The sequence below is a fragment of the Pundamilia nyererei genome, unplaced genomic scaffold (genome assembly GCF_000239375.1).
Source record: "Pundamilia nyererei isolate P.nyererei 1_Seehausen unplaced genomic scaffold, PunNye1.0 scaffold00031, whole genome shotgun sequence".
NCBI classification, from domain to species: domain Eukaryota; kingdom Metazoa; phylum Chordata; class Actinopteri; order Cichliformes; family Cichlidae; genus Pundamilia; species Pundamilia nyererei.
This window is the reverse complement of record NW_005187432.1, coordinates 4,139,231-4,164,153: the sequence shown is the minus strand read 5'-3', so window position 1 is coordinate 4,164,153 and position 24,923 is coordinate 4,139,231. Positions and strand designations below refer to the sequence as shown.

Sequence of the window (24,923 nt, the reverse complement as noted above, 5' to 3'; positions counted from 1 at the left end):
ATTTTATGTTTTTTGTCTGATTTTAGATCAATTGTGTTAATACAGTATGTCAAAATGAAAACATAACTGTAAATTCAGACACGTGAGGTTGTGCTGAAAACAATGATACCAAACACGGCAAAGTAAATCGATTTTAAAGGTGAAATGTAGAGGAAACATCAAAAGTAGTTAAAAATGGTCAATTATACCCAGAGGGTTAAACGTTTTTTTTTTTGTTTTTTTTTTTTTAAAGTAACGCAATAGTTACTTTTCAAGTAATTAATTACTTTTAGAATATTGTAACTCAGTTACTTTTTTGAAGAAGTAACTTGCCCAACACTGCTTAGCACACAGTGACTCTCGCTTTGTACACCTAACATTATAACAAGAAGAGAAAGGAAGAAGGTCGTTTTCCACACTCTTTGATCTTCCGGCTGGGACAGGTTGAAAATGCATTTAAAAAAATAAAATAAAATCTTAAGTAAAGAAGGTGGGTGAGCACAAACCCAAAATCAGTTAAAAACTGGCAAATCTCCAGAACAATTTCCAAAAATGCAATTTTTAAATCCTTTAAATCCCTTTCCTTTATGAAGATGTATGTAGTAAAATCAGGTCAAGTTTCCCTCAAATTAATTACTGCAAAAATGTCACACCGGAGGATTTGCCGAGCACAAAAGTGGCCGATGTTCTCGGCCGTCTTACCTTGAAACCTTTGCAGAGTAGTGATCATTTCATTGTACTGCACCTCTTGCTGATGACTGAAAAACACAGACAACCTACTCAGTATCCACTTTTATGTATCATTTTTAATTAGAATTTATACATTTTTATTTGTACAGGGATGAGAATATGACATGAAACGTGCCACTTTAACACATGCACAAGTGTCAATAAGAAATAATCTGTAAAATAAATATAAACACTAAGAAATAAATGGGTATGATCTCACAAAGACAACAAAAGCTGGCTGTTGGCTGCTTTAATGCTTTAACGTTCAAGTCTTTAGTAAAGAGACACCACACTTTGATCAGGGAGATGTTTAACCAATGGCCAGATTTAAAAACAATTTAAATAATTGACTTGTTTTTAATTTAATAGGAAGGCTTTCACTCACCATGATTTAAGAAAAGGAATTTGTTTTATTTAGAAATAAAATGCATCAAATAAAATCCATCTATACCTTATCCTGGTCAGGGTCAGTCTAAACAGAGATCAACTTCTCCCTGGAGAAACTGGAGGTTTCTTCCTGTTAGGGTTTCTTTTCTTCCCACAGCCGCCAAGAGCCACCTCAAAGGGGATTGTGTGATTGTTGGGGTGTTCTGTGTATTACTGTAGGGTATTTACGCTATAAAGCGCCTTGAGGTGACAGTAGTAATTTGGAGCTATATATAAATAAAAGTGAATTAAACTGAATCACTGTCTCCAGCAATGATTCCATCCTGATCTCCTGGAAGGACCCGCCCAAAACATCTCCCTTAGGAGGCTATTTAATCAGTGATGTTACCAAATTCTGAATGAAATGTAACATTTATACTGACTAACTTGCTAACTGGAAGGAAGCCAGAAAGGATCGATGGGTGGAGCGAAGGGTGAATCCCCAAGGACACATGGTCTAATGCTTTTATTTTTCAGGGCTGTGTCCACTTAATACTATACTATACAACTTTATAACACTTATTAATAAAAAGCATAGCATTATTAAGGCACTGCAAATTATTTAATCCCAACACTAATCATTAGCCAATGAGCTTCCCCCGGATAAGCTTCCCTGTGTGACGCCAATAAAAGTAGAATTGATCTTTAATTGAACACATTGATACTGAGCCTGCAACAATTTTTCTAAATCTTCATTCTAATATTTAGAGGTGACTCGAGCAAAACTCAGTCCCAGAGACTAAATTTGGTTACACATTTACACATGGTGACATATGTTGAATGCGACACATGTGAACAGAAGCAAACAGAGAACGCAACGGTGCATTCGCAGGCAGATGATAAAATCAAAATTTATAATAAATGTTTTTGCTGTACATTTGATGATGCAAACTTTAGTTCAGACTGGTCCACCCATCAAGGAGGACCTGGGGTACATAGAGAACTATTGATACTACACTATGGTCATTTTAGTGAGATGACCTCATACCAAAGACTGCACTGGCTTCCTTTTTCCAGAAACTACGTCCATCGTTTGAACGTTTTTCCTAGAAGCACTCGGCTTACCGTTCCAACGCTTCTCGTATGATGGCCTCCCACGTGATGCGCTCCTCTCGAGAGCCCATGCGGATCTCGTACATCTCCGGCAAGCCGACGGTCCGTGCACAAATGAGGAAAATAGCCTTCTCCTCCATGGCCACTTCTCTGACTATCAGTCTTTCAAGGGAGATGACTGGAGGTTTGTTATCCTGCACGAGGCGCAATCATAAACACTGATCTTATTATTAAATGCAGTGAAACCTTTTATGTATAAATGATACAGTAAATGGTGTGTAAACGGTGTCAGCCGTTAACGTTTGAGAAGAACTCACAACAGCAGCAAATACGAACTTCTGGTCTTTCTCTTGTAAGAGGAGCAGCACATCTGACAGCAGCACAGCATGGACGTCTGCAGGGGGAGATTAAAGCTGCTCAGCATCAAAACAACACAAGCACTTAATGCTGCGACTCAACAGGACTGCTCATCATCGCTTAATGACAAAAAAGTAGTTTTGCCGGTTGTCGGATTGTTTCGGATTTTGACAAAAGCCGCACTGAGAAGTCAAAGTGGTAATCCACTGAGCACTCAATCCTCAAAGTTTCATTAAAATCACACCAGAGTACACACACGCTCACCTCAGTTTACCGTCTGACCTCTGCTGATCGCTTCACAGTCACCACTGCATTTTGAAAACAAGGCGGGTCCAAGTTATGTGTAAAGCATAAGTCTAAATATGGACACGAGTGGAAATCTGTGGGAATCTTCATGTGCGTCACACTTGGCTGAGACGTGTGACATGCTCTTTGTATTATTACAAATTCTCCCCCCGTCTGAATTTAACTCTGTGGCAATATCTCAAAGGCAACAGCCGCACAAAGCGAATGGATGTTGCTGTCAGCACGAGGAAGTAAAACTGTTTCACAAAGCAGGACACACTCTGAACTGTAAGCAGCAGGCTTTAAAGTCTCTATTATGCTCAGAGCAGCTTTGCATGACTCACAGTTCAAAACAATCCTCTTATATTGAGCATTTACGTTCGTTTTTTTTTGGTTTGTTTTATTTTGCTGCTCTCAATGGCTCAAGGCCTTGTAAAAACCTACACAGGTTCCGTCTTAAGCACGTTGAGTTTACATATAATTAAATGTGCTTAAGACGGAACACAGATAAAACAGCCATTACTAGATCAAAGTGTTTGATTGTGACACCTTTTGACTGTTTTGAGTTTAAGTTTGATCTTTGATATATTACATGCGTGTGTGTTTTATTTAACATATGCTCCTGCGTTTTAATTTTCATGTGCTTCTGTGCATTTGGTTTTGTTCATTCATTTAAATACCATCAACTTGCTGAGGACTGCAGTTGAAAATGAATCTGTGTGGCTAAATCTTATTTATATAAACATAAACACGAATATCATGCTGAACCAAGAGAAGCGGAAAGAATAAAAATGGGGAAAAAAGCCAAAAGCTCAGGTTTTAGGCTTGTTTAACACGAGACCTGCTGGTTTGTGATCTCATTACAAGCTCAGCAGCTCGGCTCGAAGATCAAAATGTCTTAATAAACTATTGTCTCTCTGCACAGTCTACAAAATATAAAACAGAAATTTATAACATATAACAACGTATAACTAAGAAAAATAAAAATGAAGAATTTATCGCAACAAATCAACATTGAAAACTAACATTTTCATTGAGAACTTTTATCCTTTTCAGGTCGGGACTCAGGAAAACTGACCGGACCGTCAGTCACTGTTTACTTTGGATATTTAGTAAAACGCAGACACACACCTTTCTGTTTACCAGATGACTTCCAGGTGACCGCGCCTTCATGCACCAGCTTCCTGTTGCCCTGAATCAGATCCTCCCTGCGGATGACCTCGCCTCCGTTCAGCCGCCCCACAGATTTTGGATCCAGGCGATAACCGATCTCTCTCACACGAGCGGCTTTCTCATAGTCTTTGACCTGAGCGTTCACCTGGGCGATGGTGTTTTTGATGCACTCCAAGGCTTTGCTGAGAGACCTGTGGTCGTCTGTGTCGGCTGTAAGAGCGAGAAATAAACGATCCAACCACATTTATTTCTTTTTAAAACCCTGCAGCCAGCAAGGTGAGCAGATTTCACTAATTTCAGCTTGTAGACATGTTGCTTAGTTAAACACTGAAAGTCTCTTTAAGGTGGCTGTTGAGATTTTACCGTCGATGTTTTGTAGGAGTCGCTCCACCAGCACGGGATACTTTGTGATGCGCTGAGTCACCAACAGTAAGCAGTCGGAGATTCCCAACCTCCGCACCAGAGGCAGCTGACCTATTTTCTTATTTATAAAAAATAAAATAAAAACAAAGTTTCATACATTTTAGAAACTTGATCAAATGTGTTACTGTATTTGCTTGTTCAAGAGATTACATTAGAGTACCAGATGTGTGACTGCCATTTAAAGAGAAAGTCTCAAACACTGTTTGACAGTAGACAGCAAGACAGAGAAAGTGATACACACAACATGTTGAAGAATAAGAAAAAACATGCCGCTTTGTGTGGTTACAAAGAAATACACTGGTCAAAAACGCTGAAAATACATCAGATGTCAATGAGAAAAATAAATAAATAAATAATCGTACTGGATATCTATGCCGCATCGTTTGATAGGAATGAAAATGATCAACCTGCAGAGGGGCTGAATTCAAAGACAGCCTGAAAAAGCAAAGTTCCATTGCAGTACCTGAAAACTCGTACTTAGTAATTTGTATTTGTATTAAAGAACGCAGCTGACACAATGGTTCCTGTGACCTGATACTGTAAACACTTGATCTAAATTTAAGGATAAACAAAGCGGACCTGCTCTTGTTCTTCAGCTAAAATTTGAAGGAAATCATTTCGACTTGATGCGAACAGCGAGTGTGGATTTCTTACTCTGTCGAGGGCCTGCAGCCGCTTGTTGTTCTGGATCAGATCTTTGTAGATGCGGTCGGCTTCTAAGTGATGGCCGCAAAACATCCCGTAATAAGCCACCATCTGATCTCCTTTTGAACCTGAAAACTGAAATAATTCAGGGGGGGGGGGGGAAAAAAAAAAAAAAAAAAAAAAAAAAAGGGATATGAAGGCGTTAATACTAACAATGATGTGCTGAATTCACGCAACAACATTTTCCTGGTGTGTGGATGCTGGAAATAAGAGAATTTTTTTTTAAAAAAAGGACATTGATATATGCTGATGTGCTGACTTGCGTTAAGATTTCACAGATCTGTGAGTTTACCTAGAAAACAACAACAGGTGTAGGCGTTTTAATAAACATGAACCCTCTGTGTTAGCATCGAGTTACAGTTAAAGTTTTCCATACACTGTGTCAGAAGCAGAGGTTAGAGAACGAAGACTAACATTTCTACTTGTGTGAAAAATGAATATGAAACAGAAAAATTCAGATCCGAGCTTTCCTTCTTGCTTCCCAGCTGACCAATGACTGTAAAAATCATCAGAGGTGTCTGGATTTGCCCAACAACAAATTCAGCTCACAGAGGGATGCACTTAGACGGGCTCTACAGGTTAAGGCCAGTGAGCTCAAGGTCAGTGAGCTCCCAGCCTGGCTCCAGGGACAGCAGGTCTACCTGCTCTCACCTCCGGCTCACCTTTGGGTATTGACCTAAAGAATAAGGCTGAGTAATATGAGCAGCAGAACTGAGCTTCCTCTAAATGACACCTCATTTAAAGACAGGGTGAGGAGCTCTGTCATTTGGGAGAAGAGCAGCTAGTCCTCCACACTGATGACAGCCAGTTGAGATCAGGCATATAAGAAGATTACTTATCCCACATGAGCATTTGAGCATTTTTGACCCACTCCCAAACTACTTTGAGGGCCTATAACAGTGTGGCACTGTGTGGATTCTCATTTCTCACTCAGGAAATGTGTTGATAAATGGGGAGCATGAAAAAAAAAAGTGTGTGTGGGAATATGACGTCAGTGGCATTGCATCGTTCCTGCACGTATTTACTGCTCTTTGTTTGTGGGTCTGTGCCTTCAGTTTTGTCTTGAGTCACTGAAAAACTGCCCTGTTGGGTTGAGGTCAGACTCATTTGACTCATTTGCGCACTGAAGAATATCTTATTTCTTTGCCTTAAGAAAATATTGGGTGAACATCCATTCAGTTTTGCAGAATCGGGCTAAATCTGGGCAGAGTGAAGAGCCCTGCGCGCTTCACAATTCATCCTGCTGCTTCTGTCATCTGTCCAAAAAAAAATAAAAAAATAAAAAATCTATTTCAGAACTGTGCACGCTCTCATTAAAGTAAAAGTCTAATCTGGCCTTCCTGTTCTTGTGGTTTTTACCTTGTTATAATCCCTTTTTACCTCCATTCATGAAGCCTTCTCTTGTTTGTAGACCTTGATAATCACTCCTACTGTGACTATCAAGGTCTGTCTGTGGTCTGTGGTTGTTAGGGCCTTTTTCAGTAGCTGAGCTGGTCAGTGCATTCCTTTTTCAAGAATGAACCAGACTGTTGGTTTAGCCACTCCTCTGATAGGCTTATTTTTGGAATTGGAATTTCAATCAGGAAAAGTGATCCTTCAGGATGTTGAACAACCTGTTTATTCTCCAATTTCAGGACCTTTTTCCCCATTTGGACCTCTAACAAATGGCTTCCAGATTCCTGAAAGTATTTTGTGGAAGCTGACCTTAACGCATCGCTTTGCGTTGTGTTACCATAAAAACTCTTAAAGCATTTTACCCTCAGGATGAGTAAATAATAAACATGTAAGCAGATACGGCGCGCTGCTTTCCCAGCTTACCTGAGAGATGAGGACATCTGTTATCTGTGATATTTGGTAGTTAATCGGGTTTCCTTCCTCCTGACTCTGGTTTCGGCACATTTTGAGGCATTTGAGGAAGTGCTCGTGGATGACGAGTAGGGATTCGATGCCCAGGAAGAGCCTCTTCAGCCGACCCTCTTCTATCAGCTGGGACTGCCTCAGCTCGTGCATGAAGACCCCGAGAAGGATTTTTAAGGTGTGCACGAGGTGCACCTCGGTCTTGATCAATTCTAGGAAGTACATGAAGAGAAAAACTCTTGATAAAATATTCTTCTTTCTCAGCACCAACCACTGTGACTCTAAATGTTTCCCCAATGCAGCGTAAAAGACAGGGTCAGCAGGTCAAAGCAGCGTTCAAAGGCAGACAAGAGAATTACTAATGTCATCGTACTTATTATCACAGCAGAAGTGTGTCTCAGCAAAAGGTCCTATGAGGTAAAGAGAGAATCCACCACCGCTGTTGTAATCATAATTATAGGCATTAGAAAGAGCTCTCAATTCAATGGGTGACTGACATGAGAAGATTCTGACACGCTGACAAACACAGGAATTTATGCGCGGATATATTTTGACAGGTTATAGAAAAATACCCATAAAGAGCAAAACAGCATTCAACATTTAGGCCTCAACTTGATTCAGTATAGCTCAGCGTACCATAGATGATGTCTTGTCTTTTTATTTCCTCTTTGCTCAGGTTCTTTAGGTAGTTCTGATCCACAGTCAGACTCCAGGAGTCTGCCTCCAAATTCTGGGCATCGGCTTCAAGCTCGAGTTGCAGCAGGGTATAATGGGAGTCTGGATGACACACACACACACACACACACACACACACACACACACACACACGAAACAAGGCTTGTGCTTTGTGGTCATATGAGTGCGTGTCAGTGATTCACTGCTGGTTACACAGGTTTTTTTGAATCTGCTTTTAATAACTTTTCTTTATATAGCAACAGATTTAGGTCTTTTCCTTATTTATATACAACTGCATACAAAAATATTAAAAGTGAGTAAAACTAAGCAGCACTGGACTGTGTTAAATATATTTATGGACAAGAACAACAAAGACTATAAAAGGTATTTTCACCCAGGAAGTTTCCACCATTATTTTCCGACTGTGACAGAAGTGAGGAGCTGTGAGCAGCTCCAGGTCGTGCTTGACCGACTGACCTTCGAGGTTGATGGGATCAGTCAAGTCCTCACTGGAGAGCTTCAACCGATCTCTCCAGCTATCGGTCTCCTCCATCTGTGCTAATTTGTCAATTTCTACTGAGTGAAAAGAAAGAAAAAACCCCCCACAAAGGAACAACGTCACAAAGAATAACACAAACATCACATGTGTGGTTAGGTTTGAGTTTCTTCACTAGAAAACAGCCTATTTATTGTATCAGGAGTAAAACTAAACCTGGGGACGTACACACCTGGGGCTTGTGTTGCTGTAAGAAGAGAGGGGTTGATTTTGGTGTTTTTGGGTGGGGTGGGGGGCAGTCATGCGTGGACCGAGGAAGTTGGCTGAAAGGCCATTGTGGGCTGGGGGAGAAATACTCTCCCCAGGGCTGTGTGAGAGAGCAAAAAACAGTCTGTGAGAAACATGAGCAGAAAGATGAGGACTGCTAACAGACTAAAGTGTCAGGTGGTTAAAACACTGAATCTCTAGCAAATTTGCTACATCGCAAATGTCCCCCTGCTGCTGCTTTGTCACTAGCGGATTGCTGCTGTTACCCACAGCTTGTTTGGAAGACTTCATTCCTGTCTGCAAACAGTCGCCAACTACTCTCTGAGCTGCCTCAAAGTAGAAGTGTGCAACTGAAGGCAAACATTCTTCATTTACTCCATTCACTCTATTCTTCATTGCAGATAACCCAATGGAAGGAGGCTTTCGATGTAGTGGTAATTCTCGGCCAGTAATTTCACGTAGCAACAGCAATTAAACCTCAATCAACCGGCCAATCAACCGGTCTCCAGGTCTGTGTGACTGGAGATTAAAGCAAACTGCTAGAATATCAATTTAGACAGAAACTTTATGTAGTCAGGGCAACATGATACCGCTGAAGGTCACAGCGTGATTGCTTATTGCCATCTGTGAAGCCACAACTTAAACTCAAACACAAGTTTATCATTTTAGGGGAAATAAAGTAAAATATAACTTATTCAGCTCTGAAATCTCTCTGTCCTCAGACAGTTACACAAAAAGACTTCCTACCAAAGAAAAAGAACAATATTGGCAGACAAGTGGTTACAAAACTAATCTAGTCTTGTGTAGAGGGAACTGGTTTAGCAAACTGTGACAACACAGCTCAAGTCAGACCAGCTTTCAGGCTAACTAAAAGAAGAAAAAATTATGCAAGACAAGTGGAGCTGCACAAGTGATGTCATTTATTCAATTAACACAGGTACAGCAGCTGCTTGCACAAACACAGATCAACATTTCCTTTTATTCTTTGAAGGGTCATTTCGCTCAGCATTTTCCTCCTGACTCAGAGATCTGCATCTCTGCAGGGAGATGACTACGGACACATCCTTTTACACTCAGCTTTTCCTCGTCCCTCAAATGACTTTTTATCATATTCTTTTCTGTGACCCTGAGTGACTCATCTGCTTCTAACACTTCTGCCTCGCTTGTTTTCCAACTTAAGCGTGTCACCGTTTCCCTGAGACAAGGGGCGGGGGAAGGGAGGGGGGTGCAACAGAGAAAAGACACTTAAATTAGTGCACAGAAACAAAAGGAGGAAAAAAAGTATATGGGGGCCTGCTGGCTGGCAGTGTGCGCATGCTAATGGGTGCTTAAGTGTCAGCGACAACAATCTACTGGTCTTTGCACACACCTACATGTGTTTAATCAGCAGCAGCAAAGCCTGCTGGAGGTCTGACAAAAGAATGAACAACGCAATCAAGAAAATGATGATGGGAGTAAACGTCAAAAACAGTCACAATTTTAGCAGCAAAGATCTGTATTTTACTGGTTTCCCACCACACCCAAGCTCAAAGCTTCATCATTTCACCCCACAGTTTAAGGAGGAAAGGCAGCAGCTGTTCAAAGCCAGACACACCTAAAGCACACACACACGTTACTATGACACAACTCATAAACACGCTCTCGCCTGCAAACTTATGTCTTTTTTTTTTGGTAAAACAAGAAGAAAACTAAACTTATACTTGCAGCACACTCTTCAAAGAAGCAGTTTCGGAGCCTCAACATTATTCTTTTGGCTGCCATCATGTTATTTATTTGTAGAACCAGAAGTGATCTTTAGGATACAGAGCTACAGCATGAGCCAAGCAAGTTAGAAGTTAAAGGCAGTGTACCTACCTATTTACTTTGACTGTCTCTAACATTTTATATATCAGGAGATAAGTATATTTAACAAAAATAATCTGGAAATACAATCTAGGATGAACTACAAAATGGGGCATATTGCACTTAATTCACAAAAAGTCAAAATACAGAAGCATTGTGTGGAAAAACTCAGTAACCCGTTACTGCTTCCACAGAAATTAAGAGTGTGAGACGTAGGTCTGCTAATAAAAAGCAACTCATTGATAATAAGCAGGTGTTAGCACCTCTAAAAAGATGTTTTTGCTAGCAGTCTTAAAGAACCAATTGCTGCTGCCCATCAATCTGGGAAAGGCTATAAGGACATTTCCAAACTGCATCTTTCTGTACTGCAAAAGATTATTCACATGTAATAATGTGAATAATAATCTTAAGGTCAGACAGTGCAATGCTCAGAGAAACCGCAAAAAAATCCAAGAGCTCTCTCTCAGACTCTGGAAGTCTCAGTTAGCATGTTAAATGTTAAAGTTCATAAAAGTTCATGACAGAGTAATTGAAAAAAAAAAAGACTGAATACACTTGGCTTGTTTGTCAGGTATGCCAAGAGAGTGAGTGCACAGCTGAGGTTTGCAAAACTGCATCTGAACAGATGTCCTTTGGACAGCAGAGATGTTTGGCTGTAAAAAACAAAAACAAAAAACCAAACACAGCACATCAGTAGAGAGCTGAGGATTTGGGCACCTTGCAGTCACTGAGTGCACCATGATGTATACCAAAGTATTTTAGCGTCAAAGAGTGAGGACATCTGCCCAACAGCTAAAGCCTGACTGAAAGTGGGTCATGAATGACTGACAGAGTCAGTCACACTGATTCTTATGTTTTATTTTCAGAATCCAGAGCTCAACCCTATTGAAATGCTGTGGTGGGACTTTAAGAGAGCTGTGCATAAACGAATGTCTGCAAACCTCAATGAACTGAAGCAACATTATAAAGAGGAGTGGGCCAAAATTCCTCTGCAGCGATGTGAGAGGCTGATACCATTACTTCGGGTTACTGCTGCTGAAGGTGGCTCTACCAGCAACTGAATCACACACTGCATCTGCATATTTGTTTATTTTTTGATTAATAAATTGGATGTACACAAGATGTAATCAGTTGTTGTTCATCTGAAGTTGTATTTACTCAATTTACTCAAGACCAGATAAGGGCGAGATATCTTTTATGATGTCCACATAAATCAAAACGGTTACAAAATAAACCAAAGTGAGAATACAAAGACAGCATCATGCCTTACTGTATCATGTTACAGCACTTTCTTTAAAAACCAGCTTTTAAGCTGCATGGCATATGGTTATCCATGTAGTGGCTGTATCATTTAACAGCTCGTTGAAGGCAGAAGCCACACCTCAAATGATTCACCCACATGGGGAAGGGAGCAGAGCAGCGTGAAATACAGGTCGTTCTCTGCAAAAACAAAAAACAAGACTGGCAAGTCTGCCGAGTATTCTGCAGAGGACAGAGACGGGAAAATACTGGTGAATGACGTGTTTGAAGAGTAGCTTTACTCAGACTTACAGCAGCATAGCAACAGGAGGACTTCTCCTGGCAAAACAGCCCCAGCAAGGCCACCCACAGCTCAGAGCCTGAAGAGGCCACAAATCCAGTGATCCATTTGCTCTTGGCCCTCATAAAACCCAAACAACGTACATTTCACACATAACTACAGTAGAAAATATGATCAGAGAGCGAAATACTGCAGTGCTTGCTCTCTCGTGCAGCCTTGACACACAGTTTACTTATTGACTAGAAACAGGGTGTTTTTAACTCCACTGCAGTGTGCTGTAATCGCATGCCAATGTGTTTCTGTCAGTATGAAGAGGTGAATCTGACCTTTACTGAGTCCTCAATGTGAGGCTGGAGCAAGAGCATGCGTCTGCATCGTGGAGTTAGAGTCCCGGATAACCCAGAGCACGGCTAAACCTTTAAATGTTACACCAACCTCAAGGCCTTCAGCTCCATTTGTGGTCTGAATTTATAAGATTACAGACGTTTACTGTATTTTCTCACCATTTCAAGCTGCTATTGGTTCACCTGAATTCATTAAAGTGTGTGAGACTAATTAATAAACCTTAGAAACCTTAAAGTATATTATGTGCAATTTTTAATACTTAAATATACTGTAAAACAATATGAAAAACAGTAGACCGATTATGCTGCTTTAACGCCTTTCCAACACTCATCTGCAGCTCCCTTAAATATCAACAAAAGGTCCTTTTAGCCGCTCCATTATTTTCTATAACAGATGGATTACTATAATTGATTGAATAGACTTTACTCCGGGTGCCCTTCCTTCACTAAATCTCGAGCCTGTAGTGGGACCTGTAGTACAAATGACTGGTGGGCAATACAGCCGCTAATCATCCCATCATATTTCAAGAAAATCTGTGATAAAGATAAGATTGACGATATAGAAACAAAAATACTCAACATTATCAGTGCTCACAGCATTTATAAGTGTAAGTAAATGAAAGGCCTTTTCTATTCTTCAATGAGCTACTGTCATTGATGACTCACCTAATACCTAATTTTAGGTGTGAACCTAATGAAATAGCAGCAGCATTACAATGCAACAGTAGGTCAATTCAATTTGACCTTCAATTCATGTGCGAAGGAAACCAGGCAGTGCTCATCACTACAGTGAAGCATGGTGGTGGCAGCATCATGTTGGGGGGGATGTTTTTCAAAAGAAAGATTAATGTAGCAACGTACAGAGACGTCCTTGACGAAAACCTGTTCATCTTCCAACAGTATATAAAACAGTCTCCGCAACTCTGAAAGTCTATGTGGCCAACAGCAGACAACATTATGCCCATATCGTGGCCTAAACCAATCATGAAGGTGCTGCTTAGAGTAGCTGAACACGCCGCTGAAGCATCGCAGCACTGACTCCGTGCTGCTGCTGTTCGATCGATTTGTGTGTCACGCGCATCTCTGCATAGATGCGCAGAAAGGGGAAATAACGTAGAGAATTCCCAAGATAATCCAATAGTGCACGGCGATACCTGCACATTCCACCAATGTGCTAATGTTCCGCCAAAAAAAATCCTAGGTTGGTACGACCAGCCGCAACTCTGAATGTCTCTGTGTGGTCAACAACAGACACACATTATGCCCATATCTTGGTCTAAACCAATCAGAGCTAATCAAGGGCAGAACCTCTCAGATGCCCATGCCCAAGGTAAGATGTTCAGATACTGAGATGTTCAGTTCGAAGCCTTTGAGGCACTTTTAATTTTGACTTTCTTTTTATTTTATATATCTTGAGATATTTTGAGTTTAAATTTCAGCTCAGTGAAACACTTTAAGCACAAGAACTTTTTCAGTACCGTATTTTTCGGACTATAAGGCGCACTTAAAATCCTTTCATTTCCTCAAAAGTGTACCTTATTGTTGGAGCATTACGGCTAGCGGACCTAAGAAAAAAAAGTTAGGCGCACCAGTAAGGAGTGGCTTCAGGACCACTCTAAATACCCCCGGGTCGCCCAGCCAGAGCCCAAACTTGACCCAGACTGAACATCTCTGGAGAGATCTGAAAATGGACCTTTAGAGGTTCTGCCAAAAAGAATGGGAAAAACTTCACAAAAAAAAACTTGTAGCATCCCACTCAAAAAGACTTGATGCTGTAATTCAATAAAATATTGAGCAAAGGTCCATTTAATTTATTCCATTTTGGAATACGGCTGTAAACATGACAAAATGTGCTGCTTGATGTCACACAATAACATTGAAAAAATATTCGCTTCCTTGGATTATTATTTTATTTTATCTTTTAAACCAGCTGCTTAAAGCCCTGCTTTTCCAACATGAAAGCACATCATCCACCGTTTGCACTTCCTGTCATTATGAAGTGCAGCTAGCTGAATGCAGCTTGTAATGCTCAGCAGATTCATTTGTTTACATTTAGGCCACACATCACCAGCTGATAGTATCGCCTCCTTTGTAGCCTCGGTGTACGGTGTGTTTTTGCCCAACAAGTTTGTTGTTTCCAGTCTTCATCAGGAGTGGATTTCTTACATACTTTGCAAAGTTCTGTGCTTTATCGGAAATTGCTGAAGTAGCTCCCTTTTTAGATACTAAAACGTCATCGCAGGGCAACACAACTCTTGCTATCAGACACGCCTGAGCTTTTTTCATTGTTGTGCAATACTGTAAATTTAGGCAGTTATCTGATACAATGGCTAGTACTGCCTATACCAATACTTATATCTTATAAAGTCAGCTTATGTAGGCGAGAGCAGTGTGTCATGATTTATGAGATGAATCATCAGTTTGCAAATTTTGAAAACATTTTCATGACAACTAAATCAGTTTTTTACTTTCCACAATTTGAGGTATATATTTTCATTAAATAATAATAATAATAATAATAATAATAATAATAATAAGTTAACACAATTCAGTGGACTACATACTAAAGGTAGAGGATAGAAACAAAGTATTGATCTTATCGTGCCGATATTAATTTGATAATATCAATATTTGGCTCTATCCACCTACCTACAGTGCATACTGGGATATATAAACACATGATGATGTGAGCTTTATATCACGTAAAGATGTATTAATGATACGGTACAAAGCCCTTAAAAAGCACGTTAACATACCCAGGATATTTTTTCTTTTGATTCAACCATGAAAAGTGCTTTACAAACCCAAACATGGCCGCTAACAGCTGCATTTTTCAGTTTGAGTGCAGCTAGCCAAACAATACACAGTCAAAGTGGACAGTATATCTTTGGTTATTTAACATAAAACTCATTGTTGCAGCCAGGTGCAGATCAAAAATGGTCTTATTGTCCTTATTTTCCTCTGAGTTACCGATTCTGTCACTAGTTAGCCAACATAAATTAAGTCTATTAGTCACAACCAACCACATGACGTAGTTCAATATTGACAAATGGCGATAAACATGTTTTTAAAACTTAAACTTGAATTATTTATTTCTTAAATCCAGCTTCACAGACAGTGTTACATCTACGTCAGTCTTCAAGAGCAGGGCTCCATGATCTAAATTTGCCTTTATATGATTAATGTTTCATGTCTTCTTTAAAACCTAAATAAATAATAATCACATCCTGCACAGACATCCATCCAGTTGTCAAGTGATGACGTATGAACCCTGCTTCCAGGCCCAAACTACTCTGTTTTTATTAAGGCTGTTGTGTTTTTAACATATTTTAATGCTTTGTATCTTGTTCTACTTGATCTGAACAAGCCCCTTAAAAAGTCAGTGATTACTGTCTGCCTCTCTGGGCTTTTATTACCACTAATTATCTGCAGCACGTAACTACAGCCCAGTCCTTCAAATTCTCAAATCTTCACTTTTAAAACCAGCAAAAATTGTCTTCAGCTCTAAGCTTTATGTACACAAAAACTTTGAAAGATTAACCTTTCAGTGAACTTAAACTTGTGGGTAAATTTGTGGCTTCTATCATTTAATCCAATTTCAAGTGCTTCAATTTTACTCAGATAATAAACTTAATATGCCACTTCTGTAATTTTCCTGCTACACCTGAACTCTTTCAGATCTTAATATGATCTAAATATGGCCACTTCTGGCTTCAAAACCCCCAAAATGGTAGCCAATAAAACGCTAGACCTGAGGCTGCGAATACCAAAACAAATGGTGTAATGACGTTGCAATGGCTACTTCCATCTTTTGTATACAGTCTATACTTCCAACTAGAACTGTTAAGCTTTGTTAAGCAGATTTAGATTTTTCCTTTTCTGATTATGTTTGGTTTGTCTAAAATTCTTAGTTCAAACTTACATCTAAAGTTTTACTGGTTTCAGACCTGCATAAACACGTCTATCAGAAATATTTTTCAGAGGCATTATTTAAAAACCACACATACATTGTTTTTATTTTTAATGTTACAACTTATATGCTTACATATACAACTAGCTTCTTAATGCTCTGTATTTTTTTTGTTTTCTTTTTTTAATCAGCCAAGGTTTAAAAACTTTTATGACTAGCCTACATTTCAGCGGACACCAAGATTTATCAGCAATTGTAATTTAGCTGACACTTGAGGTTTTTCAGTTGTATATGATTAAATTTATGGATTTCAGTCATTTCAGATACATTTCAGATACATTTCAGATACATTTCAGATACATTTCAGATACATTTCAGATACATACAATTTACTTATTTTTATTTTATGTTATTTTGGTCGACACGTCCTAATTTTAATATATGTGCAGCTGGCAGAGCTCTACGTATCACTCCGCCAAAGGAAAAACGTTCCATTCCTGTGCGTTTTATTGGTTCGACGTTGTATATGAATATCACTCCGCGTATGGAATAACCCTATTTTTGTACGTTTTTAACGGTTATGGATTAATGTCACTGCGTAGCTAGTGACTTGACACCCCAAAAGGAAAGTTCAGAGAATACTCTTAATTTCATAGGATAGTTACACATGATAATTATAAACTCTCGAACTAAACTCCGACTACATTCTAATGTGAATGTGAGGTATGACAAGGTAACTTTAATTCAGTGCGTATGTTATTGAAGAACCTGTCATAGTGAATCTGCTTTCACCGAAAGGAACAGAAACAGGTGTAAAGCCAGGAGAGTCGAGAGAGAAGGGAGCGCCAACAGGTGACTGAACACGTATCCCAGCCTTGTTTATAAAGTTTATGACTCCTGTTTTTCCCACTACTTGGCATACGGAGCTGAAGTTATGCTAATTTAGCGACCAAATTCAAGACAGTCAAGTCGAGTCAGTTTTCCTGCTCACGTCTTCTTAAAACTTTCTGCGTTCGCGACGCAGCGTTGCGTTTTACGGGGTTAGTAAGCTAATTTAGCTTGCTAACGCAATCCCTTCATGCTTGTTAACTACTTCTATCCACTTGATGCTCATATGCTAAACAATAATAGTTAACTCCGAGAACGGTTTCATCTTACCTGCTATTGAAATGAAGCCGAAAGAACGAGAAGACAGGTTTTCTGTTATTTCCAGGTAAAGGTAAGCGAGATCAATCTTATCTGTCAGCAGCGCCCGCTAAAAACAACAAACAGAGAGGATGTCTCCGAAGGAACAAGTGCACAAATAAGAAGGAAAAAAATGGAGCTGATGAGGGAGGGAGGGAGGGAGTGTTTTAAAACAAATCCCAGCCTCTTTTGTGTAAACCCTCCTTCCTCCTCTAAGCATTGTGGGAATGTGCTGCTTCTGTAATACCTGATCTTCATACAGCAACTACCTCTTCTCTCAATCCTTAAATTAATACAGACAGCTGGCATCTGCTGCAGTTCACCTTCCCAGTAAGAAACTCTGGTAGCCATTTTTAGTGAAAAACAACTGCTGTGAATAGTTATATGCTTTTATTTTGGCAAAAACAAGCACTTGTCCTTTGTGTAGGTTCAATCAGGTGTTGCAGGTAGGAGCTCAGCTAGCATAAATAAGACAGCATTTCTTTCATTTATTTTGCTTGCTAAAGCAACTGTCTTGAGGGTGTGTGTCTGTGTGTTTTTGGTAAGCTAATACTAACAGAAGTTATACTACACTCAGTGTCTAGAAGGTATTTTGGACAGAGGAGAAGGAGATTTGGTGGTAGAACAAGGAAATTCAGTAAAGTTTTCAAAGGAAGAGCTCAGCAAAGACAAAATGAGATGAAGGGAGTAGACAGGGGTGGTGGCAAAGGAAAAGGCATATAATGAGTTTAATGTGAGCCTGGACACTAAGGAAGGAGAAAAGGCAGAGATTGAGCTGAAAGGATGTGCAGCTGGTTAGGATGATTGGATGGAGATGGAAGTGTACTAAGGAGTGAAGAGAGTGTGCTGAGAAGATGGAAGGAGTACTTCGAGAAGCTGATGAATGATAAAAATGAGAGAGGAGGAGAGAAGGAAGAAAGTTAGTGATGTGCAAAGAATTAGTATAGAGGAAGCAAGCGCTACAGTGGTTATGGACAGACTGACAGATGAGGTCAGACAGGAGTCTCCTAGGTAATTCCTAGGAGACTCCTAGGAATTAGGATGAGTGATCTGTGGTGAGAGTAGGGAGTAGGTGGACGAGAGCCTGGAAAGGTGGAGATATTCTCTGGAGAGAAGAATGAAAGACAGTAGAAGCAAGACACAATACATATGTGAATGAGAAGGAGACAGGAGTAACAGTGAAGCTGCAAGGAGGAGAAATAGTGAAGGCAGATAAGTTTAAATTTGGGGTTGACCATCCAAAGCAACAAACCGTGTACAAGAGAGTGCAGGCTGGGTGGAGATGGTGGAGATAACAGCAAAAGTAAAACTAAGGTTTATGAGATGATAGTGAGACCTGCTATGATTTATAGTTTGGAGACGATGGCACTGACAGAGAACCAGGATGCCAAACTGGAGTTGGTAAAATTGGAGATTTTCATTGGGAGTCACCACGATAGTCAGGATTAATAATGAGTACATAAGAGAGGCAGCTCAGGTTGAGCGGTTTGGAGACAAAAAGGTATGTAGAGGTACATGACAGAGGAGGGATAGTGAATTTATTAGACAAAGGATGTTGTAGATGGAGTTCCCAGGAAGAAGGAAAAGAGGAAGACCACGGAGAAGATGGGTCTAGTGATGGAGAACATTCAGAGGGTTGGTGTAACAGAGGAGGATGCTAGGGACAAGATGAGGTGGAGGTAGATAATCTGCTGTGTGTATAGGGAGCAGCTGGAAGAAGAAGATTGTACCGCACTCAGAGGCAACTGTGGTATTGTAGCTGTATTTAGTATTTTGTATTATGTTTTGTGGAAGTGTTTACATCAGGGTGTGGTGTTGGCAGGTTAACCTGCATCTGAAGACCTGTATATTATTTCCCTTTATGATAAAGGACTTGATCATGTGACCAATCTCTAACAGAAGTGTTAATCCATGATGGACTGAGCATTTCTTCTCCACTTGTTCCATATGTTCCTACTACATATTACTAACTTTTGTCTACTCTGTCTCACATTGATTGATTGTAGGTATTCTTGTTCTAATACTGCAGGATCTGTAATTAAAATATAAAGGTCCTTGAGGTGGCTATCATCATCAGTTGGTACTATTAATAAAATTGAGTTGCAATGGTTTGGGTTTTTTTTTTTTTTTTTTTTTCAGGCAACTTCCGGGTTAAAGGCCGGGTTTTAAAAAAATATCTGTCCTGTGCTGTCAGGCTATTGGTGAGGGCTGGGTATGAATGTGCCCAAGTTAATTTACTGTATGTCTCTCCCCTACTCTTCCTCCAAGCTTTTCTGACTTCTTTTGAGTGTATCAAATAAAGGCTAAAAAGCCCAAAAGAAAGGAAAAACATTCAGTCATTTTATAGTGGAAGAAAAAGATGTGCCTTTTAGTCAGACTTTTGAGTGTCAAGACTTTAATTCGATGTTGAGAATTGGGCCTTGAAGTATTAAGGAAAATCAAAATTAAAGGCTTGTTTTGCTAAATATCATCACTATACTTTTAAGAACCTGCCTTTGTTATAAACACTGACAGCTCGGGTCTTGAAAGAAAATAATTAAGCTAAACCTTAAAAGTTAACCTGCACAGAGATGTATTCAATGGGTTCATACTTCAGTTTATAGTGTATTTAGTGACCCCTGTTGGTCCAAAAGAATAGAAAGAAACAATACAAGAGAAGTCCCCTGGATGCTCAAATTGAGTTCCTGGATCCAGAAGCATATCTGTATCAGGATCAGTTTGTAATATTTTCTTGCTGTCTCTCATTTTTCCCAGTGTATTTTTAACATTGGTCTGTTTTATGTTGATAAAGTTCTTCCAAAACTTTTGAATCCACACCAACTCCACAAGTTAATCACTATGCTGGGCCAAGCCCTGTGTTAGTAAACTTTTCATACAAATCCACCAATTCATGATAATAATAATAATAATTTTTTAGATGATCAGATGTGAGGCCACTGTGTTAACCTCTGCGCCACTGTGTCGTCCCAATGATGATAACATAGCAGCGGCAGAAAGTTGAGGTTTTGAACATCCTTGAACTGCACTGAGCAAGTGAAAGCAGAGTTCTAAGAATTCCCCAACACATTGCTCTGCTGCTCCTATCATCTCGTATCCCAGAAGATTTGGTCCAGAGTTTAATTTCATCTTTTCTTCTTGGTTTTTATTTTATTTTCAGTTCAGGTTACCTAAACTTAGTTTCCAGAGTGAATCTTTTAGTTAATTTTTTTTTAAATAGTTTTAGTCCAAACATATATTTTAGCTTAACTGGTGATTCTGAATTGGACATAGAGACAGACATCATTCACATCTATTTGTCAACACTTTCATGGGCCATCAACCTATCCAGGGTGGACCCTGCCTCTCTCTCTGTGGGACCTGAGATGGACTCCCAAATGGTTAAATAAAAATGGATGATTGGATGGGAAAATCCTAACTCTAATGATTTTTATAATCAGCTAGTATATTATTAGAAGGTGTTAAAGTTTCTCAGAGTTATACTTTTTAGTACCAAATTTCCTATTTCTTATTCTGTCATAATCCAGTGAAGCATAATGAGGGAAAACTCTAAAATAACAAATTTTGAATGTCTGTGTAAATTCTCAGTCATCCAGGTTATGGTAGCCTAAGGAGCTTAGAAAGATAGTGACTGGTTTCTTCTTCTACCTAAGTTTCTAGAAGACGTTTCACTTCTTACCTGGGCAGCTTCTTCAGTGGCTTCTTTAGTTCTAAAAGAAAAAAAAAAGAGAATCCCAACTATTTAATCTCTAGTGAGAGTTGTCCCTTGAAGAGGGTTGTTGACCCACATGTGCCTCACCACAACCAAGGTGTGAAATGTCTTCAAGAAAGTCCACACACCTTCTTTCTAAGCTCTTTGGACTACAATGACCTGGATGACTGAGAACTTACACAGAAATATTGCCTCGTACTTTGGGAGGAAAACACTGCAACTGTTGCTTTAATATGAAAGGGAATCAAGAAAACCAACGGACTATAGAAACTACCTCCACTTTAACCTAAGATGCAGACAAAGCCGACTTGTTCCCAAGAGTTTGTGCCTTGGATCCACAGTCGGGACATAGAGCTGAGCTGATTTTATGGAGAGCAACAAGACTTAGCTGCATCATCTAAAGGATAAAGGTCACTCTTTTAAGGATGCTGATGTTCACACTTTGGACAGAGAAGACAGATGGTTTGAAAGAGAAGCGAAAGGGGCCATCTGTGTCCACTGAATGAAAAATCTTTGAACAGACTTTGCAACACCAACTGTCTGCCACCTATAATGCAGTTTTGAGATCCCTCACCTGAAACTTCTGTTGATAATGACCGACGCCTTTTTTCACACCGTGGCTCATGTGGTGAGCCAGATGATCAATAGTGACAACTCTTAAGGGACAACTCCCACCAGGGATTTAAATACTTGGGACTCTCCACATTTTGGTTTTAAAACTGAAGAAGCTTCATGGATGAGAGGTGAAACGTTTTCAAGAAACTTAAAGTAGTCCAGTTGCTTTCTTTCTAAGCTCCTTAAACTAACTTTGAATGATTTCCATCAGTTTCAGAATGCTAAGGTATCATAAGAGAAAAATCAGTTTGGGTTTTGTCCAGCAGCACTACCTCAGGAAATTATCATAGTAGCTTCAGAGGGATTTGAGTGTATAAGCAAGCAAGACTTAAATGTGACTCTCTTCATTTCCATTTAGAAGCTGTTTTAAGGGATATATTCTGAGTGAGTGAGTGAGACACCACAGAGTTACAGATTGTTTCACTAGTGCATGTAACCTCAGCTTAGCTGTTAAACTTTTAAAACAGTACACACTGAAAGTTAATTTAGTCACATCATGCACTGCATCTGAAATGTTTGTATATGTAATGCTGTGGAGAATCCTGTGACATATATACAGTGATATGCACTAGGGGGCGCCATTTCACTATCAACTGTGTGGAAGTTCAGCTTAATTGATCCTATCCTGCAGGCCCAGATATAACAAAACAAACAACAATATCCAGTAAACAACAAAACACAATTCAGTCTCAAGTACAGTTTTACATTATTTAGCAGATCCATCCATCCATTCATCCAACTCAGGGTCACAGCATAAGCTGTGAGAGGCAGGGTGCACTCTGGACAGGTTGCCAATATGCCACAGGCCTAACAGAATCACCATACAACCTAATTCGATGTCTGAGGACTGTGTGAGAGGAAGCTGAAGTACCTGGAGAGAACCCACGCAGACATGGAGTAGAAGTGCCAGGTCAGCTACACAACACTAACTCATGTACACTTGATGCAAAATTTTACCTTCCAGCTATGAATCTTGGTATCAAAATGTAGGTAGAAAGAAGTCACAGACCATAGACTGGTGCCTTTTTTACTACTGGAAAAATGATATATTCCATAATAGTGACACTTGGAAAAAGTGTAAAGTGGATTTGGTTAGTTTTTACTTAAGCGTTAACTGTTCCCCCATCAACATTTTTTAGTATTTGACAAACTCACTTGTAGCCCTAATGAAGTATGTTTCGACATATTAATATATAACATTAAAGACATAGTTTGGCAGCCATTCTCCCAAGGAAAGAGAAGTAGGCTATACAGGGAGAGATTATCCTCAAAAATTTCTGATCCATACCTAATCGTTTTGTTCTAGAAACAGGCCTGAAATATCATAAACCGCTCAGTTCAGAAAAGAAACAAGGATTACCCTGGTGGGTGTACAATGGGGAAAGAGTCCTGAAAACTCCATCTGGGTAACTACAGTAATTACTTAGTACCAGCAAAAATGCTGTACAAAATAATTCTAACTGCAGATTTTCATATTTTGAGGGAAAAACTGTTGAATTGCTTCAGTAACCACACAAACAATTTGATTTTGATGATGTAAGGTGGCAACTTTTTTCAGATTTGGTTGATCTTACATGTAATGAGAATTCACAGCTCTCTACTGTCATTTGCTTTGAATTAGAGATGGCATGATACCACTTTTTTATGTCCGATACCGATATCATAAATTTGGATATCGGCCGATACCGATATGAATCTGATATAGTGTTTTTTAATTAAAACTGTTTTTGTAATATCTTGCTGCATTTTGTATAAGTTCAAATTCAAGTAAAAAAACAAAACAAACAAACACTAAAGCTATTCTGTTATACCTGTATGCAAAATAATACAATGTACCCAAAATATTTCATAGTGATATCATAAGCAATCTAATTAATAGGGTTGCAAGCTCCCAGCAAAAAAAAGAAATTGGGAACCACCCTCCACCTCATGATGCTTAATCGATGTAATCAACTTTAATTTGATTCAGTGTGAAAGAAAATGCACAGAAATCCATTATTTTTCAAGAATAATTAAATAGATTCAACATCTTTCTTCAACAGAAGTGCAGACTGCACAGATGGTACCTTCCCAAAGGAAAAAGTGTATATTAAGGTATATTAGACTTAACAGTTACTATATACAGTAATGGACTTCTATACATTTTACATCAGATTAAAACTTTGGGTGTAAGATTCAGATAATTATTAAAAACTAGACATTTTAAATGAGAATAAGAAAGAAAAGTATTTCTTTGTGCCCCCTTCTCCCTGTTAATGCCCTATCGGCCCTCCCTGGCTAAACTTTGCTAGATCCGCCCCTGCACAGTTACCAGCTGTCAGCTAAGTAGAAAAAGATCGTGGTGTAGAAAGTAATATTAAATAAATTCTAACAACAGCTTATCAAGTTTAAACGTGCTGCTGTTGTTCAGCCGCTGGTTTCCTCTTTCTGGCGCGAAATGGCCGATAAACAAACATGAGAGACGGACTCGCGACAGAAAAGCTGATCAGCTGATCATTGATCAGTTTCACGATTGAAGTGGCAGCAGGAGAGAGAAGAGGCTGTTCAGGTTGTTGAGCTTAATGCTGGAATGCTTTACAAACATTCAGAGATGAACTTACACACTTGCTTTACTTCTCTCTGGGATAACTTTCTCGGAGATGAAATGCTAGTTTGGTAGTGAGGCTCCAAATGCTGAACCAGACAACAGATCTCGCACGCCACAGCCGCTCTATCACGTGATGCATACTGCTCCAACACGCTACGGTTATGAGCCGAGTTACGCCATGTCGCAAGTTTTGTGAGGTGCTTTTTTGATATTTAATGGATCGGATTACATTTTTTATTTCTCTCCGATATCCGATCCAGTGATTTAGGTCAGTATCGGACAGATACTTAATATCGGATCGGTCCATCTCTACTTTGAATGGGGTGAAGTCGTGTGCTGCTGAATTGTAGATTTGTTGCTTCACTCCTGGTAAAAGAGCCGGATTCAGCCAATCAAATCCCGTTAGAAATATATCAGTAGAGCGTGAGGTAGCCGGCTGTGGAGTTCAGCATCAAAGTGAAGGAGAGTTTAATCATCACCATGTTGTTTAGTAACAGACAGATGCTTTGTAAGTGACAGGTGTTTGTTGCTATGGCAAAGACACCCAGAAACATCACAGCATCAAGTGTTGAAGTAACGCAGAGCCGCCACTTTGTATGTAAACTAACTTCTGTGTATGTATATGATATTTTTTAGGTAAACAAAATGCTTCAGATGTGTTGTACTCACTGGGGAAAAACACAAACATCAAATTTACACATAACCATTTTGTGAACACAAACATGCTGGAAAAATAAGACAAGCAGTGGCAGAGCCTACTCACAAA

General features: G+C 39.5%; 1 protein-coding gene across 2 annotated transcripts in view; it reads right to left on the bottom strand.

Moving 5' to 3' along the window:
- arhgef18a (rho/rac guanine nucleotide exchange factor (GEF) 18a) overlaps nt 1-17,382 on the bottom strand; it is a 24,164-nt gene extending 6,782 nt beyond the window's left edge. The window contains exons 1-11 of one of the 2 annotated variants that reach the window (XM_005729136.2): nt 17,220-17,382; nt 8,391-8,525; nt 8,140-8,238; nt 7,624-7,764; nt 6,949-7,199; nt 5,080-5,205; nt 4,366-4,483; nt 3,961-4,212; nt 2,505-2,581; nt 2,200-2,381; nt 682-737 (exon numbers count right to left, since the gene is read on the bottom strand). In XM_005729136.2, coding sequence (XP_005729193.1) covers nt 682-737; nt 2,200-2,381; nt 2,505-2,581; nt 3,961-4,212; nt 4,366-4,483; nt 5,080-5,205; nt 6,949-7,199; nt 7,624-7,764; nt 8,140-8,215 — 1,279 coding nt within the window. In that variant the 5' untranslated portion in view covers nt 8,216-8,238; nt 8,391-8,525; nt 17,220-17,382. The remainder of the gene's footprint in view (nt 1-681; nt 738-2,199; nt 2,382-2,504; nt 2,582-3,960; nt 4,213-4,365; nt 4,484-5,079; nt 5,206-6,948; nt 7,200-7,623; nt 7,765-8,139; nt 8,239-8,390; nt 8,526-17,219) is intronic. The other variant, XM_005729135.2, reaches the window with a different exon arrangement.
- Nucleotides 17,383-24,923: the final 7,541 nt, after the last annotated feature.